Source organism: Carettochelys insculpta, chromosome 1 (assembly GCF_033958435.1).
Source record: "Carettochelys insculpta isolate YL-2023 chromosome 1, ASM3395843v1, whole genome shotgun sequence".
NCBI classification, from domain to species: domain Eukaryota; kingdom Metazoa; phylum Chordata; order Testudines; family Carettochelyidae; genus Carettochelys; species Carettochelys insculpta.
The window spans coordinates 297057380-297076700 of record NC_134137.1 but is presented as its reverse complement, the minus strand read 5'-3'; the positions used below and the strand labels follow the sequence as shown (position 1 = coordinate 297076700).

At 42.1% G+C, this 19321-nt stretch overlaps 1 protein-coding gene across 5 annotated transcripts in view; it reads right to left on the bottom strand.

The window, feature by feature from the left end:
- Positions 1 to 19321, bottom strand: part of KITLG (KIT ligand) — a 91420-nt gene that overhangs the window by 42672 nt on the left and 29427 nt on the right. For all 5 annotated transcript variants that reach the window (XM_075012103.1, XM_075012121.1, XM_075012137.1 and 2 more), the window contains exon 2: positions 12755 to 12868. In XM_075012103.1, coding sequence (XP_074868204.1) covers positions 12755 to 12868 — 114 coding nt within the window. The remainder of the gene's footprint in view (positions 1 to 12754; positions 12869 to 19321) is intronic.

The following is a 19321-nucleotide window of genomic DNA, read 5'->3' as shown; positions in this document are numbered from 1 at the left end:
TGTTTCCAGAGCTTCAAGTCAGCTGTACTGCCAGCAGAGTGTAAGGCAGTCTAGCTGCTCTCTGTTGACAGAGCTGATTGCTTTGTCAGTCTGCTTTTGTGTGTACATGCACTCTGTAAACACAACTCTGTCAACAGAGGTTACAGTCAACAGATGCTTCTAGTGTAGACAACCTATGCCAGAAGATCCTTTACTAGCTTTCTTCCCCAAAGTGACTTTGGCCCTCAGGACTATTTAATTTGTTTAATCACTTCTGATTTCTTTACAATCACATCATTAGTATGCAATGCTACTCCACCACCTTTGCCTTGATTTCTGTCTTCCTGAACAATACACACCTTTAAATAACTACACTCCAGTCAACTACTATTCCACCATACTTTTGTTATCCCTATAATATGTGGTCCCACTTCCTGCCCCAGTAGTTCTAGTTCCTCCATTTTGTTTTCAAGGCTTTCCTTTCCCATAGCACATCCACACATCATGCCACATTAACAGATATTCTGGTTATTTGCTGTGCTCAAGGATACACCATTAGCAGAGTTTTTAAGCAATAAAGACGCTGAAAGTGCTTCTGCTGATCCAAAATTTTTACAGGGATTTGATACTTAGCAAAGTCAGCAACAGTATATTATTTTAAGGAAGGACAGTTCAAGATTAAATTTGTTCCATGTCCATGAACACTACAAGAATAGATGTGCATTATGTATACAGTCTACTGCACTGGCATCAAAGCCAGACAGGCACTTCTCAGGCACAGTTTTTAAAAAATCATCAACTTACACATTTATGAGAAAGCACATACTAAAAAACCCACTAGAGATACCAGTTTTTCATTAGACATTCTCTTTATGATGGTCATATATCAGAAAAAAATTACAGACTTTGTAATTAAAAAAGGGAATTTGGGGATGGCTACACCACAGCATACATTCTCAATCTGACCAGGACGAATTTTTACTAAGATTGATTTATTCAAACACTGTGGGCCAGCTCTTTCACTGGTCTAAAACGGCATAGAACAGTTAAAGTCAGTAGAGCTAGACTCTGCCCCAGGCTGACACAACACTTCACAAAAGTTAACTGAGTAGGATGTATCTGTATCAAATTAATTCCATTTTGTATTACGAATTCAATATCTGTCTGAACTTGTAAAAGGCAAACCTATAGAACTGCATTCCAGAGAACTGTCCTTTCTATGAAGTGTGTCATAGCTCAGTGAAGGGCTGTCATTGAGGAACCTTCAACTTGACTATCTCTGCACTGTTAAGCCACTACTATGGGAGGTTTTTTTTTGAAGGAAAAAAACCCACCAGGGATCCAAAGTTGAGGCAAGAATGATAGGTGAAAGGGCTGGAGCGTGCCAGAAGAGCACAATGCAAGGAAACAGCCTTAATCTATACTTCAAAATTACTTGGATATATAACTGTCATTCAGGGATGTGACTAATTCACACCCTGAGCAATAAAGTTACATTTAAGAGCCAGTGTAGGCATAGCCACTAACTTTTCCATTGGCTTACATCATCTTCAGCAGAAGTGCTAAAATGGTGCAGCTGCATCTAGCGTCTCTCTCTCGGTAGTGTATCATGTCCGACAATGACATCTTGAGCTTCCACAGGCTTATCTGTGGACTCACATGTGGCTGAGGAGTCCAAGCCTTGAACATCATGGACATTCACAGCAGGGGCAAGGGAATTGTTCTGGCTCTGTTGGTGTGGCTGCTGCTGTTGCTTTCCTTCTCTCACAAGCAATCAGGATGCTCCTCAAAATTGTCATAGGTGCATCATATGCAATCATGCCAGCCTGTTTCATCTTCTGTATGCTGCTCTAGCTGTTTTGGCTTTAATCTAGCATGAGCAATGTTGGCCTTCGTGCAGTCTTTATACCTTTTGCGAGGCCTATCTTGATTCCTTTTGCCCTGGGGAGAGTTCACCATAGAGGAGTTGCTTAGAGATTCTTGACTCCTCCATTTGTATGACGTATCCTGTCCAGTGAAGCTGGGCTTTCAGAATCATGGCTCCAATGCTTGTGGTTCCTGCTCTGTCAAGGACTTACAGGTTTATGACTCTGGGCTGCCATCCAGTGTGCAGTATTGACCTCAGGCTGCGTGTGTGGAAGTGCTCCAGCCGTTTCACATGTTTTCTGTACAAGGTCCAGGTTGCACATGCATACAGGGAGACTGGTCAGGACTACAGCCCTGTACACTTCAAGTTTAGCGGGTTGTCGATGTTGTGCTGATTCAACAGTCATGCTCTCAGATGTCCTAGTGCCCGGTTGGCCTTCCAGATCCTGGCATTGATTTCTACATTGAGGGAGACATCACTGGCTACCATGCTGCTGAGGTACTTGAACTCGTCTACTGTTTAACTCTGTTCCTTCAATAGAGATTGAAGTGGGGAGAGCAGCAGATCCTGGAGGAGGCTGAAACAGTACCTTGGACTTTCCTCGGCTGATGATCAAACCAAAGAGGCAAGTGGCTCCAGCAAACTTGTTGACAATGAGCTGGAGATCAGATTCCTTGTGTGCCACAAGTGCATGGTCATCAGCAAAAAAGGACTTCAAGGATGAGACTGTCAAGCATCTTGGTTCTAGCATTCAAACAACGAAGGTCGAAAAGAGACCCATCGAGCTTGTATTTTATGTAGACTCCATGGTCCAGGTCCCTAACTGCATGGCTGAGGATGTACATGAAAAAGAGATTGAACAGCAATGGGCCAACACACACCCTTGCTTCACGCCATTGGATCTCTCAAATGGATCTGAGGAGTTGCCATTCAAAAGAACGAAGCCAATCATGTCATTGTGGAACAGGCGTATAATGTTAATCAATCTCCTTGGGCAGCCGAATTTTGATAGGATAATCAACAGGACTCATCTGTTCACAGTGTCAAATGCCTTGGTCAGGTCTATAAAGACAGCATATTGATACAAGTTCTGCTCTACACACTTTTCCTGGACCTGATGAACAGCAAAGATCATGTCAATGGTGCTGCAGCCTGGGCCGAAACCATGCTGTGCCTCTGGCAGGCTCTCCTCTGAGATGCTGGTGACCAGATGGTTGAGGATAGCTCGAGTCAAGATTTTCCCAGCAGTAGAAAGAAGGGAGATGCCCCAGTAACTTCCACAGTTAGCTCTGTTGCCCTTGAAGAGTGAGATGACTGTAGCATCCCTAAAGTCTGGGCACGTCTTCATCTTCCCAAATGCTGTGATAGGCTTCAAGTGACACTGGTCCTGCTGCCTTGAAAATTTCAGCAGGGATACAGTCCATCCCAGGGGCTTTGACAGAGCTGGTCTGTAAAATCTGTAAAAGCTAAACCTGTAGTGGATGCTAACTAACAGCAGGGAGCTGGCCAGGCAGATGTGGGGTGAGAAAAGGGAACCATCAGCATGACTGACCAAATTGAGACTCTGAGAAACCTATGACTCAGAAGGGATGGAGATAAGACAAAGGGAGGTTGCATTTCAAAACTTGTTTCTTTTTCCCCCCCAAAGATTTGTAACTCTCAAGTGGTTTGGAAAGCAGTCACAGATTAAGAAGCTCCTTTACTAGGCCAGCATTCCTTTCTTTTCTGCCATGTTGTCCCCAAAACAAGTTAAACTACAATCTTAGAACGGTGGAGGTCTGGGGGTGCATGTGAAAATTACTGGGGATGGGAGGTTGGCAGGAGATTTTTGGGATTTAAGGTGGGTGGACAATAGGCAAGAGCTCTGAGCAACAGGCAAGAGCTAGGCATAGAGACTAAATTCTGTCCAATGCAGCTAGCTTCAAAGCTTTCATGGGAAAGACTCATTTCTGCTCCAGAATCTAAAGTGGGTCTTTCCCATGAAAGCTCATTACCTAATAAATAATATTGTTAGTCTTGTTAGTATTGTTAGATACAGAGCCAGTTTGTAAATTTTGCCACAAGCTTCAATGGTCCCAAGATTTAACCCTTTGATTTTATGAAAGTTTGTTAAAATTGCAAAATTTTGTGACAAGCAAGGAGCCTGATCTATAAGATGTTAATCTCTGTAAAATGCCAAAATCTTTAGTTTGTGACTTTCCAAGACACATCTCTTGGACCTTTGAGAAATCCTTTGAGACTATGTGAACAGTCTCATGGTTCAATGTAAATTATTTCATCTACAACTTGTTAATCAAAAAGGCAAAAATGAAATCATGTCAACTTTAATATAACATCTCAGAATGGGATTTATAGTAGAGCAGTCCTAATAAAATTAGTTTCATGAATAAGAATGGCTTTAACCAGGGGTATCAAACTCTTTTTTTTTTGGCAGTGGAGACTGCAAAAATTCATTTTTTTCAGTCTGTAGGGTAAGGTATACAGTTAGACTGCAGCTACACATGCATTCCCTTTTGGGGAATCAGAAATGCAAATGAACAGCAAATTTACAAATTTCACACTTCATTAGCTTAATTGTGTAGACTCTCATATCTGGAAGAGCAGTTTGCCAAAGCCAAAAGAGCCATGTAGACAGGGTTCATTTGAAAGGAAACCCTGCTTTTGAAAACATCCTTCTTCCTGATTTTTTTCCAGGAACAAGGGTGCTTTCTAAAGCAGGGTTTCCCTTCAAATGAACCCTGTCTATGTGGCTGTTTAGGCTTTGGCAAGTAGTTCTTCCAGAAGCAAGATCCCATGCAAGTATGCAAATGAGGTGCAAGATATTTAAATCCACACTTCATTTGCATTTAAAACTGGGTAAATTTGCATGCCCCTTCCAAAAGGGTGGGGCAGTGCAGCCACAGCCTTAGGCTTCTAACATTCTGAATTCACAGAAAAGCAACCCATAGACAAAGGGAGATTTTCACAGAGATCCACAATGAAAAAGGTCATTGAAGTAGTAACTACCTTTGTCGTCATTTGATTGGTACCTTATTGTCTCATTCAACAGGAAAACATGTTCCCATTTAAGGCACCATTTCTACCCTTTGTTTTTTCTATTCCTACCCCATCCGCCTTACTTTTCTGCCTTTACAGCCCTGTCTACACGTGCACGCTACTTCGAAGTAGCAGCACTAACTTTGAAATAGCGCCCGTCACGGCTACACGCGCCGGGCGCTATTTCGAAGTTAACTTCGACGTTAGGCGGCGAGACGTCGAAGTCGCTAACCCCATGAGGGGATAGGAATAGCGCCCTACTTCGACGTTCAACGTCGAAGTAGGGACCGTGTAGTCGTTGTGCGTCCCGCAACTTCGAAATAGCGGGGTCCACCATGGCAACCATCAGCTGAGGGGTTGAGAGACGCTCTCTCGAGCCCCTGCGGGGCTCTATGGTCACCGTGGGCAGCAGCCCTTAGCCCAGGGCTTCTGGCTGCTGCTGCGGCAGCTGGGGATCCATGCTGCAGGCACAGGGTCTGCAACCAGTTGTCAGCTCTGTGTATTTTGTGTTGTTTAGTGCAACTGTGTCTGGGAGGGGCCCTTTAAGGGAGCGGCTTGCTGTTGAGTCCGCCCTGTGACCCTGTCTGCAGCTGTGCCTGGCACCCTTATTTCGATGTGTGCTACTTTGGCATGTAGACGTTCCCTCGCAGCGCCTATTTCGATGTGGTGCCGCGCAACGTCGAAGTTGAACATTGATGTTGCCAGCCCTGGAGGATGTGTAGACGTTACTCATCGAAATAGCCTATTTCGATGTTGCTACATCGAAATAAGCTATTTCGATGTAGGCTTCACGTGTAGACATAGCCTACATGCGTCCTCTGTCTCTTCTTCTCCACAGCAGCTTTTACTTTTCACTACCTGAAGCTTCACTGCTGATCATTTTTACATATAAGATTGTAGAAAGCATCAGCAGTGTAATAGAGAGTTTTTTTTGAAAACCTCACCTGATTAAATTAATGATAGCTGAGGAAGTTCACATGTTTTAGAGTATATGGCTGTCTGCAGCTTCAGAAAAACAGTACTAGCTTAAGTATGCTATTCTCACTCATGAGGACTTAATGGGATGCCTGTGATATAAACTTAAAATCAGCTTACATTAGGTCCACCACAGTGATCCATGTCCTCACCAGGAGTACTTACGCTGACTTCAGACAGAATTATAGAACAGGAAGGAACCTCCAGAGGTCATGGAGCTCAGTACTCTATACTCACAAAAGAACCCAGAACCACCTACATCATCCTTAAGAGATATTAATCTATCTGCCCCAGGTAAGCGAAAGGGGTTATAAAACTTATGTGATGCCCCAGCAAGGAGTGAACTCAACCCCTGGCCAATGTACTAACCACTGAGTTATTCCCTGCTTCCTGGGCAGTGTGCCACACCTTGTCAGGAACTTGGGTCCAGGCCAGGAATGGGGAAGCCACACTGGGATTCTCAGCGCAGCAACACAGGGAAGCTGCATTTGACTCTGAGCACAGAAGTTCATGTAGTGCTCCCATGGGGAGCAGGACGTCAAGGGCTATGGACTGTCCATGCCCAGTGTCTGGTTAGCCCAGCAGAAAGTGAACAAGCTAGCGGCACTGGATGAGCAGCTAGAGTCGTGCCCAGAGTCTGGGCAACTGTCAGACTCCAAACCAGGAACTGGGAGCCTGGGCAACAGGAAGTCCACGTAGCAGCCTGAGCTGGGATCCTGGGTGGGAGCCCAGGCTGGAGGAGAGAAAGGGCAGCATCTTGGCTGGGGAGCCAGATGCCAACTTTGTCTTTTCCTCAGCTCCAGCACAGCTGTGACCCTGACAAAAATGAGAGTCAACAGGCACCAGTAATGCAATGCTGATAGGGACACTGCCTCACCCAAAGTACACAGACTAAGCCTCTGGTGGAGGTGGAGTTATGTTGGTGTTGTGTGTAAAGATGACATAATTAAGTGAACTTAAGTTGCTTTACGTGGACCTAATGCTGTAGCGTAGATGAGGCCTGAGAAGACTGTAAGAGAAAAAAACTTCACATAGGTAGAATATACAAAACAAAAAGTAAGATTTATATTCCTAATAGAAGGAGCTTTTTACGTGCAAAGATAAAATTTTATTTGTGTTATATAGGAACCTTGATTAAAATTCCATTTAGAGCTGGAGGTAGCATTTGACCATAATGCAATATAAACTCACCAGGTTCTCAGTTGTTGTACTAAATCACTCATTTCAATTAAAAAGGTCAGTGTGATACCTCTCTGCTGATTTGCTATTGAAAAAAATTAAAAAAAATCATAGTAACAGTGACACTGACAGGTGCTGCAATTCTGCTTTGTAATAAGGAATATTTACTCTGCAAATGGTGCATTTCCCTTAAGATATCTTAATTTAAAAAATAAAAATCCAGATGATTGGCACTCTAGAAAGAATGCTCTCTAGAAATTATTTGTATAAACTGAAATTATGGCCTGAAAATGCTGTTAAGAAACAGCTGAATGAACTGTTTCTAATACTGATTCTTCTCCCCCAGATTAAATTTTGAATATTACATAAAAATTGTCACTCATATCTCAGAGAAAACTTTAAATCAAATAAAACCTTACAAGTTCTGTTGAGATTGCCTTAAAAAGAAAACCACTTTTGCTTTTTTAGGACCATTTCTCCATATTGCAATACTGCATGAGACAGATTTCAAAATATATTTATCTAGACAAATATGTTCTTTATAATTGCTAAATCTCTTTTCACCTGAGCCTGCTGTCACTGGTGTCAACGGTTACATATGTCCACTAACCTCAGTATATTATGGGCACTGTTTCTTTCACATCCAAAATTCCAGTAACTGTTCCCCATATTATTTATAGATTGAAAAAATGGACTTAAATTCTGCTGATATGATTGTATAAATCCAGACTAACACCACATAGGACAAAATGTTTACATTATTACAGCAAAATCTGTTCTTCAGTTCCTCGTTCATTACCCTCATAGTACAGTGCTGGCATACAGCATATTTTTGTTTATATGCTAATTTTAAAACTACAAACTATTATTTCTGTTAATAGACTAAAATATGATTTAATAGACTAGAATAGGGACAGGCAAGACACAGTCCACAAGCTTTTTAATTCAGCCTGTGGCCCGGCCCTAAAGTTGTAAAGCCAGGAGAGCTTTGGGTGCTGCCCCCATAAACAGTAAACTCTCTCATTTCCCATTGGCTAGATTGTATCCAATAGACACTGACAGATTTTGCTGGGAGCAGGGACAGTGCACAAAGCCCTCCCCTTCCCCACTGCAGAGAGCCACATGAAATAGCTAGTGGACACATGAAATAGCTGCTGGGAGGCAGAGATCCTGCCTGAATGTGCTGCTGGCCAGGAGCTGCTTAGTTAAGTGTCTCCTGGCCAAAGCCTGCCTCTGGCACTGTACAAAATCCCTCCTAGACCCGGCATCTACTCCTATGCCCTTCCCCCAACACTGAATCCTCTCCTGCACCAATACTCCCACCCAGAACCTGTACCCCAATACCTTACCCCAGGTAACAATCCCCTTCTCTTACATGTCAGCAACTCCTTTGTTTCCCAAATTATTATTACTGAATAGCTATGTCATGGTAAAAGCAAAGCAATTATATTAGAACAAAGCTGAGTGTCTTGAAAACGTGTTTCAGCAGCATGTTCTACAGATGTGAGACATGGGTGATAATGAAAGATTCAAAGAGAAGAATACTGGCATTCGAGAAGAGTTGTTTTAGAAAGATCTTGAGAATAGGATGGGATGTATAAGGTCACCAATGAGGAATTATATAGGAAGATACAGCCTAAAGAGAACCTACTGCAGAAGGTTATACAATGGAAGTTACAGCTATTCGGGCATATCTACGTAATGAATGATGGACAAAAATCAAGACCTTGATATTCGGCATAATGGACAATTTGAATAGGAGAGGCAGACCGCACAGAGACCAGATAGATGATAGAGTAGATTGGTGTGGAATTAGTCTATAGAAACTAAGCCACTCTGCACTGGACAGGGAAAGTTGGAAGGAAATAGAGAGGCATCAGACACCAACGGGCGCTGAGCCCATGGTTGCTGTTGCTGCTGCTCGTGATCATGATTGCCCTTAAGGGACTGGGTAACAGATTTGGAAGTAGATCCCCATTGTGATGCTCTCTTTGCAATACAGAAGTCTATCCCTGCCCAGAAGAGTTTAAAACTGACAGCAATTTAGGAACAGCAGAGGGGATGGGGAAGCACTGGTGCATCTTAGTTACATTAGCATATCTTAGGCTGCATCTACATTTGAGACAAAATTGAATTTAATTCAGTTAGCTCAATTTTACCAGGTGGCAGTCTTCACTCTAAAGAGTATTAGCTTGATTTGGGGTGCAGTAATCTCGAGATTACAAAATCGCAGTAACCTGATGGGTATAGCATCAAGCTTGAATTCAGAAGTTTGATTAAATCCACATATGGAAGTGCCACATTTTAAAAGCAAATGTATTAGCCTCCAGAGGTGTCCTGTATGTAATCCATAATGTGCCTCTCAGTTCTCCGCTCTGGCTGCTACTCTCCAGTAACAGGAAGAGCCTGAGTTTCCAAGCGGGAGCAGTAAGCCTTTAGCTGTGGGCTCATGTTAGTATGACAGCCTGAGAAATGGCTTCCTTCTTTCTATGATAGTGGGGGGTGTGCACCTACCCATTCTAATAGCACCTGCAGGGAGTTCGTGGTTCTGTCTATACACTGGTTATTTTTTTCTGTACTGCCTGGCACCAGCCCCGACACGCCCAACCATGTGTCAACAAGGCTGTGCTGGGGGTTGTGCTTGCATAACATGCTGAGATACTTCTTCCCAATGGTATACATTTGCGTGCAAACCCCCTTCCCCCACCACCCAGTGCCACACAGTCTGGATCTTTCCCGTGCTCAACCACATCACATGGGTAGCCCCCAACCCAGCCCAGTAAAAGGACATGCCTGCCATTCAGGGCTGACAATGCTGCCAGTCGCGCAGAAAAGAAAGTCTGGGCTCACTGCTGCCAGCAGGGAGAAGTCTCCCCCAGCAGCTAAAGGGCTTGCTGCTGTTGCCACCGAGGGAGGACCACTTCAACTAGTTATCCAGTGACTCCGCCCCATCCTTGGCCCACATGTGGGCTTCCTGCCACTGGGGGCACACCAAAAATTTTTTTTCCTGCACTTTTCTATCCTCTTTCTTCTAACTTTAAAAAAAACAGTTCGGGACCCCGCATTAAGACTCCCCCCAACACCAATATAATGTATAGGGAAACCAAAGCTTCTTTCTTCCTACATTCTTCTCAATGTAAGAAACATTCTGGGCCCCTGCATTATTTTCAGGGATCACAATTTTGGGGATTAACATCACTTTGAAGTAACGCGGGCACTTCAAAGATCCCGCAGCTACATGACATGCCGGCACTTCGAAGTTGGACACTTCGAAGTTGCCGCAGTGAGACTTAGCCTAATGAATTGCTGCATATTCATTGCAGCACTTCATTAGTAATCTCCCATGTACCCTTCAAAGTTGGGGGCAAATGTAGACATAGCCACTATGTAGATTTCCAGTACAATTAGCACTTGGTCCATATCCTGGACTCCCAGGTGCTTCAGTAATACAAATATTGTATAAGGCTCCCCATTTACATGATTGAGTTACAATGATCAGCTTCCTTTAACCAGTCATTTTTCATTTCAACTCATTTACGCACTGCAAAGCAAAATGTTGCCAACACGCTTAGCCAAAAGCTCATCTATTTTAATGATCAAACTGAACATTTGATCACTAAACTCATTGAGAGTGCCTGTATTTGTACACTTTAATGATATACTACCTCTAGATCACAAAGCGTCAATGAATACAAAAGAAATTAAACAAATCCACATAAAAACCTCCTCTTTTCCTATGCATGGCTATCATTACTTTACCCACCCATCTCTAAAATAGAGGCACTGCTGCATTTTGAATTTAACCTTTTAAAGGTATATTTGGTGAGGAAGGAAATCATTGATGAAGAGCATGTAATCCCTATGTGTAACTCTCATTGCTGTCAGTGGAGCCATGATTTCGTGCATAGCTCATTGCTGCAGAAACCTGAGAACTTTGCTGAGTTTATTCAGTTCTGTACTTTGCTGTGTGATTATTTGCTATTCCTGTATCTTGAACAATCAGTGCACAATGTAAATTACTCTCCTCTCTTGTAAACAGGTTTATACATGAACACACACTACTAATACAGTGGACAGAATGCAGAAGAAAGCAAATTGGGAGGCGAAGGAGAGAGTTTTCCTTCTAGTCTTCATATTACTTCCAGGCCTATATTCCACTCACCCCACAGGCACTGTCATCTATCTGCCTGCATGGATCCACTTGCAGGGTTTAACCCTCACATGTTAGCTCTTGTAACAGATGTAGGTAAGAAAATTCATATAGGAGTGAAGTTTAAGCTAAACATCCTTTTAAGATGAGGGATAATGGGAAAACCATGTGAATGGTCATATTGCCTGTATGTATATTGCATGTATAGGTTAGTGCTTTATTCAGTTTAAACACATCTATTACAGTAGGGTTTCACCACTGGTGAGAGTTCTGTGCTCAGAGCCCCTGCAAATGTTGATTTTTGCAAACGTGGGGGCTGGCACTTCCGGCCCCCGTGACGCCAAGGCAGCCGCAACAGCTCCCGGCACTCCCAGTCCCGGAGAGCTGGGGAAGAGAGGCCACTCACGAATAATTGAATTCATGAATGTCGAGACCCTACTGTATTAAAATTGGAAGAGCTAACAGATCTACTCCACCTGAAGATATCTGACTACTCATAAAACTTACTGTTGATCTTTTAAAAGAGAGTCTGTTCTTTATTTAGCTCACTCTCATAATTGGTTCTGTTATTTAAAGTTACTCTTACAAAGTTTAAGGAAACAAATCTGAATATTCTGCAAACACAAACTATCATCCTGAATAAACATTTAAATAATTTGGAATTAGGCTGAAGGGGACTGTGGTAAAACACTAAATGTTTGAGAAGGACCAAAGGAAACAAACTAAGGAGTTAGGGGAATACATTATGTTCCTGACGGACATGAGAACAGCAAAAGAAAACAGGATATGGACATCTGAGATGCGCTGGGACTGAATGCAAGCTACACCACACTTAAAAGTCTAGAAACTGAAGTATTTAATGCAATCTTACCAGTAATCTTGCAACCAATTCACTATTCCAAAGCAACAATTTGGGCTCAAGGGAATTTCTAGATGATTGGGCTTCTTAAGGCATATTTACTGCTGAAAACTTAAGAGCTATGAGCCAGATCCTCATTTGTCAAATCATCATAGTTCCAGTCAATACCTATGGAGCTACTCCAGATGATACCAAATCAAGGCTGAGGGCTTATAACTATACTTAGCTGAACATTGTACACATAGTCTTAGTGAGCTAAGAAATGTTTTGTTTAAAAATTGTAATAAATATGCACCAGCCTGACAGTTCTGAGGAATGAAGTCCTATTTACCACAGACTGGTACAGAAGGATAGTACAAGTTATTTTACATGACCATTCTTCCCTGTTCAGCTTCAACTGTGACCTGCAGAAAAGGAGGACTAGCTAATCCTTAAATAACTGCTAGGCCTGGTGACAAAAGCATGCAACGGAATTTATTTTATTATATGAACAGGCATATTGTAGAACCAGGGCCAATACCAACAATTTATTGGAGATAGGCTAAACATCCTTCAGTTCTAAACAATATTGGTCACAAACCTGGTTTTCCACTCTGGTCCTAGTGATCCAAAAAAGTATCAAAATATTCACTTGCATCTCTCCTTAAAACTTAGGTGTCCTTATTGCCTTCCATTGTTTAATATTTAAAAAAAAAAAAAAATCACTTACCAGTTTTGTAATGTCATTCACATCATCTGTCACTGGATTCCCACAGCGACCTTGGGCTCTGGCAAGAGGACTAAGTAGGAGCAGTTGAAGATAAAAGCAAGTGATAATCCAAGTCTATAGAAAAAGAGAATATTTATCTGGTAAACATCTTCAAAATTACAGACCATAATATTTTGTGAAAAAACAAGAGGATTTAAAAATATTGCCTTCCCTATAAAGACGGGAAAAGAATATTTGCCTCATTGTTTATATATATATTTAAACCCACAGCAGGTTTTTATGGTACTATAGTGGCTTTCACGCTTCAAGAACATAAACAACCAAAAATTTGCATGTGATTGCTAATGGAGTTTAAAACACAATTAGCAGCATAATCAGGATATTGCTCAGTAGTCAGATCTTTTCAATACATTTCATTCCTGAACATTAAGGCTCTTTATAATATATTATTTTCCAGCATATAAATTACAGTATAGGTAGCCTTAGAACTGAAATCTCTGGAAAGCAACCTTCCTTATAAAGTCAAAATGCAACCAGATAAGTATTGAATGTATATAAAGGTGTATTGTATGTATGTTTCGATAAAGTGCAGAAATATGGGCAAAATTGGCCAGTTTCAAAAATGACAAAACCTATAAACATGAAGGAAGAGTGTTTAGCATGGAAAAAAACTAGGTGAAAATTATTCATTTAAGTGCCTACAACAGCTTCTTGTGCTACAGTATCTTGCCGAACAGATTTGTGTGTGATCGTGTCTGTTTTTTCACATATGAAAGTTAAAACGCTTGATTCTATTTTCAACAGGCCATAAAAAATACCTGGATTCTAAACCTGCTACAGTAGCAGCCAAAGAGTTTACTTAATTCACCATCCACATGGTGGGAGTAATAGGAAATGCATTCACTTATTAGACATTGTCTAGAAAGGATGCACTTAGAAAGTAATAATGAGAAATTGTCTCTCAGATGTCCTATCTTTCTTTTGCACAGCTTGATTCTCCATACAAATTTACTCAACTTTTATGTGAAGCTGCTAGGACAGGGGATTCCCAACCTATGGGTCAGGACCCCAATGTGGATCACCAGTAGATTGTTTAAGGGTCATCGTCTGGATGGCTACAAGCTGCATGTGGTTCTTAAAAGGAGACATTTACAGCTCCCACTGCTCAGTCCTCCAGGTCCCAGCCTTGCACTGACATGTTGAAATGGAACTCAATTTCTTTAATTTAAACAGTTGGCAGGAGGGATCTGGCATTAACCCAATTTCAAATTTGGGCTGCAGGTGGGGGGAAGAGGAGGAGGAGGCGGCAGCCGTGTGGAGTAGGTGGTGGCGGCCTAGTGCTCACATAATGTAGGTGGGGGGCATTTTGGAACCACAAAGGGGTTTAAGCCTGGGGGTGAGGGACAGGGCGAATGCAGATTCATAACAAATTTTTCCCAGGGGAGAACACCCCTCTGGTTTTAAAGTGCCTTGGGTCACAAAGTCTTACTAAATTGTCAAAATGAGTCGCTGTCTCAAAAAGGTTGGGAACTGCTTTGCTAGGAGGACCAGCTGGACTTCACAAACTCAAGTAACATGGATATGTAGATGAGGCAATCTGTCTGTGCACATGATAATGCCAGTACAATTCAGATAACTACCTGCAATCTGTAGATTTATGAGGAAGATCAGATTGATGTCAAATATTAGCAAGACAAAAGGTGAGACAGGCTGGCAGAAGGAAACACTCTGAAAGGCTTACATCCCTTGCAGAGACTTCATCATAAGACACACTCATAACAGATCACATCAACATTCATCTTAAAAGTATTTCTGGACTTCTCACCAACACTGAGCTCTCCATGCAGCTGTGTTAATACAAATCTATCCTCTCCAGATGGCTAGAAGGAGATCATAGAATAGCAAAGGATGATCTGACTTCAGTAGTATATGCCATTGTTCTCTAGAATACAACAGTGCAGTAGACCTAGCTTGACAGACTCAGCCCTGATGTAACTCTCAACAGGCACGGAATACAGCAAATTGTGAGAAAACAACGCCTGTGACATGCAAGTTATCCTAGTACTCTGCATTCATGCTCCTGGCTTCCCACAGAAAACCATAACATTTAAGCTCTAGGTCTTTACTTTCACTGTGCTAGATGGGGGTGAATGAACTTTTTTGGTCACATCCACTTTTTGGCCCTGCACTTAGCTGGGGCCCTCCAGCCTGTGAGAGGGCCACAGAAAGGGATGTGTGTGGCTGCCCCGAAGGGGGATGGGTACTTGGGGGAGAGGACCCCAGAAGGGTCCCTCACCAAGCTGGGAACACGCCGGCTGCCCTGGCCACTTGTCTCAGGGCCCTGTACACTCTAATAACCCCAGATGCTGGGGTTGAGGGGGACATGTTCCCTTGGTGATGCAGTGGCAGAGGCTGTGTGGGAGAAATCAGAGCTGCAGAGGAGGGAAACCAATTGCGTTGCACCCCCCCTTACAAAATGTCACACCTCCTCTGGGGAGCACATCTCCCTCTGTGCACACCCCTGTGCTGAATAGCCTGGGCTCAGGAGTCAAAGTACTGCCTCAGACTCTGGAGCATTTGTAACAGTGGAATTGTCTGCCTAGCACAAGGGCAAACCTGTTTGTGCAGCAGACTGAGCCTTAATTGGGATTCTGGACCTTTTTCCCCTCAAGAACAAAGATTTCCTTCAAACCTTTCCCCTTTTCTAGGCCAACTGAAAAGTCTGTTTCTTCAGCCTCACACAGCATAGCACACACCAACTTTAAAAAGTAATCCAACATGTGACAATTTTCTCTAGAGAGCTGAATAGAGACGAGTGATTCATGAGATATTAAGCAGCAATTTACTTCATGATTGAAAGACACTCAGATGTTTGGTAAAGATGTGTACTGTTTAGATCATGGGTGTCCAACCTTTTGGCTTGCCTGGGCCGCATTGAGTGAAGAGGAATTGCCTTGGGCCGTATATAAAATATATAATATAGTTAATGTATATAAATCACATAATAATGTTAAAAGTTTACAATCTGGTGGGGCCGCATTACTAGCTGTCCAGGGCCACATGTGGCCTGCAGGCTGGACACACCTGGTTTAGATGCTTACACTGAAAACAGCAGATTATCAGGGCAGCTATTTTATAAATAGCTGTTGAAAAATCAATCATCCTCACTTTTAAGTTACTATTAACTGACTATTCATGGACTGTGGGTGAATCTCCCCTGAGGGAGGCTTCCCCAGAGTGCCAGTCCCCCTCAACACAGGCTTTTCCCTCCCTGAGTTAAATGATCCACTTTACCTCTGAGATGTTGTACTTGTCTGTACCTCTCCCCTGAATAACTCCTAACGGCTAGCGCCAGCAGCTCCCTGCTTGATATTTTCCCCCCTCATGACTGAAAACTACCTTGCACTTCAAAACTGAAGAACTGGAAGGAAACTAAGGAGAGCTCCAGATTCTCTCTTTACAGGGCTATTCCTGTGTATCTGTCTACAGGACAGAAGGATCCGGCACCAGACTGCTATTAAAAAATGCACTAAATACAACACTGGAATCAGGCAATAAGAGACATTTGGCTTCAAAATGCCCCACTTCAGTGCCAAACTAAAATAAATCACTCTTACTCTGAGTTACAGTAGTGCAATGCCCACTGCAGTTATGAAGAGCTTGTCTACACATGAAAATTAATCCTGAATAAGGTGTGACTTTTTTAAAAAACAATTTTTCCTGATTAAATAACATGCACACTTTTTTTCCCTGGGATAAGAGGTCTTTGGGCAGAATTATCTTAATACACTTAAGACAAAGAATAGCTGATAAAAAACAATCACCATGTAGACAAGCTACAAGATTCGGGGCTGTTTCCCAAATAAGTTCTTTGGAAATGCAGGCTGCTGAAGCACTGTTTTATTTAAGCACCTTTTCATTACACCAAATGTTGTTCTGCTTTATGTATAACAATGAGTCATAGTAGTGTCCTGAGGGCAGAATTTTGCCTCATGTGTTTAACGTGAAGAAAGTAACTAAATCCTTAAATAGAAGGATGTTTTGTTATCACGCAGAACTGAACCAAATTAGCAGCTCCAATAAAAGTAACACATATAGAGAACAAACAGGACTTGAGGCATTTTGCTAGTTACTGTTTCATATGATAATACCTAAAAAGCATAGACCATACATAAAATTTTGAAACAAGCTACCTATACACAACAGTTAAAATACACAGTTCTCTCTCTAATGTAAGAGAATGACTAGAGAGTTGTGGTTCATCTGTAACTTTCAAAAAATACATGTACTTTGTGGCTTCTGAGACATCAAATTAAAGTCTTCTTGCTCATTTATTTCCTATTGTACATTATCTGGGAAGTTTAAACTTGTGCCATGGCACAGAAGCTGAGAAACTGCTCAACAATCACTGCTCTGAGTAAGTTATTTATCCATATTTGCATATTAATATCACATGCAGAGGAGTATGCGCACATGCACAGATTACAGAGCTAAATTATATTTGTTTTATTCTTCATCTGGAGCCAAGATTCTATCAGTAGAAGTTTTGTTTAATCGAGGATGGCAGAACATGAGCCACTGTGAACTGGCATGCTGTTTGGAGTGCCTTCCTGTTGGCAGACTGTTAAACAGGTCAGACACCCCAAACTGGTGATACGCCCTATAATTAGATTTCACCAAGCCAGTAACAAATGTCAACTCTTGGATCACTGTAACAGTGTTAGCACACTCACAGCTAGACTGGAGAGTGTCTAAGGTGAAAACTATCTCGCCACAAAGATAAATTGGATTTAGGCTATGTCTAGATTCCAGGCTTCTGCCAACAAAATTTCTATTGACAGGTATTATCAGCAGAGCACACACCCAGACTGCAGATCTCGCTGAAGATACCTGCCCATCAGGAGCATTCGGGTCGACAACCCTGTAGACCTCATTCCATGAGGAAGAAGGGATGTCTTGATGAGGGTGGGATGGGGGTGGAGGGCAAGTGTCAGAAAAGCCTCTCCCAACAGACTGTCAAAAGATACTCAAGTTACACACCACAATTTTACGTAACTTGAGTATCTTTTGACAACAATTCTCCACAGTCTAGACACAGCCTTAGTGATGTCACTTAACCCAAAGTCATACAATAATCTGGTAGCTCCCAGATCACTTACACCAAAGAATGTCTGTGGGTAATCCTGTAATAAACTTTCTAAATGTTTCCTAACCAGGAAAAAGGAGTGAAAGGTATTTACAGGTTAAAAAACAAACAAACACCACACACACACACACACACACACGGGTTACCATCTAAATCCTAAGAGTGACCATGTTGAAGTGATCTGTCTATTGAAAGTGCCATTTGGGGAGACCTAGGGATGACCCTGGAAATTTCTGCCTTAGCTGAGTGTTTGGTCCTGTCAGAGTTCAAACAGCCAAAAAAGCTAGAAAACTTTCCTATGACTTATTTCCTTCCTTCCTTCATTTTATTCAGCGTCCAAACCCAAAGGATGAGCTTTAACATAGCATTTCCACAGTGAGAGACAGCCATTAACCCGTACTTTTTATTGCTATATTCCCAGTGGACTCATTTGATTTTTGACAGGCCTTTCAGATGGGCAGGACAATTCCCATTCTTGGATTCACAAGTTCAGAGCAAGCATTTTCAAAGTTATAGCGCAAAACTTACATATTTTCTTATGGCATGGAACACAACTATTTCAAGTAACAATGCAGGCAGCAATTTACAAGCATTTCACACTAAATACATTCTTGCAAGACAAATACCCCTTTTGAACAAAATTAACACATGGGTGAATGGGTCTAGTCTCTGGCTACGAGATTGTTAGTTCTTAGGTAATGTTTGTAGTCTTGGTAAGAGCTGGCATCTGACCTAACAGCATCTATCAAGGATGCCATAACATGAGCCACTGTAAACATTACAAACTTAGAGCGATTCCAATTTTACATTTAAAAGGGTATGTAAGAAAGTTACCAGTACAGTATATTTAGTTTATCCTCGAAAAGCTTACAGATTTCCACATACAGTCCAAAAGTGATATTTCCACAGCATGCATGGGACCAGCCAAACATATTCTAATAAAGTCAAAATTAACTGAAGTTGTGGCAAATGACCAACACTGTTTGCAAAATCTCCACTTGCCTAATTAGTAAGCTTCCTGGCACCTGTTGACAATTTCGTAATAGAAAGAAAACCACAAGAATTAGTGGCAGGTTTCTATATATCAGGAGAAGCATGAACACGTCACTAAATTTCTGGACAGTTTGCCAGAAAAATACTCTCAAAAGAAACATATGCTAAAAAAAAAACAAAAAAAAAAAACAACCACTTTCAACATTGTCTCCTCCCTTGCTTTCTGTTATGCACAGTTAGGCTAGGTCTACACTACAGTGATCTGCCAACAGAGGTTACTGTTGTCAGATATCTTCCGACAAAACTCATCAACAGCCCCTGTCCAGACAGGCAAGCCGATCACTCTGTCAATCCACTGTGTTGACAGAGGGCAGCCAGACTGCCCAGCTGCTCTCTCAAGAGAATGGCCATCCGGAACCCTGCAGACA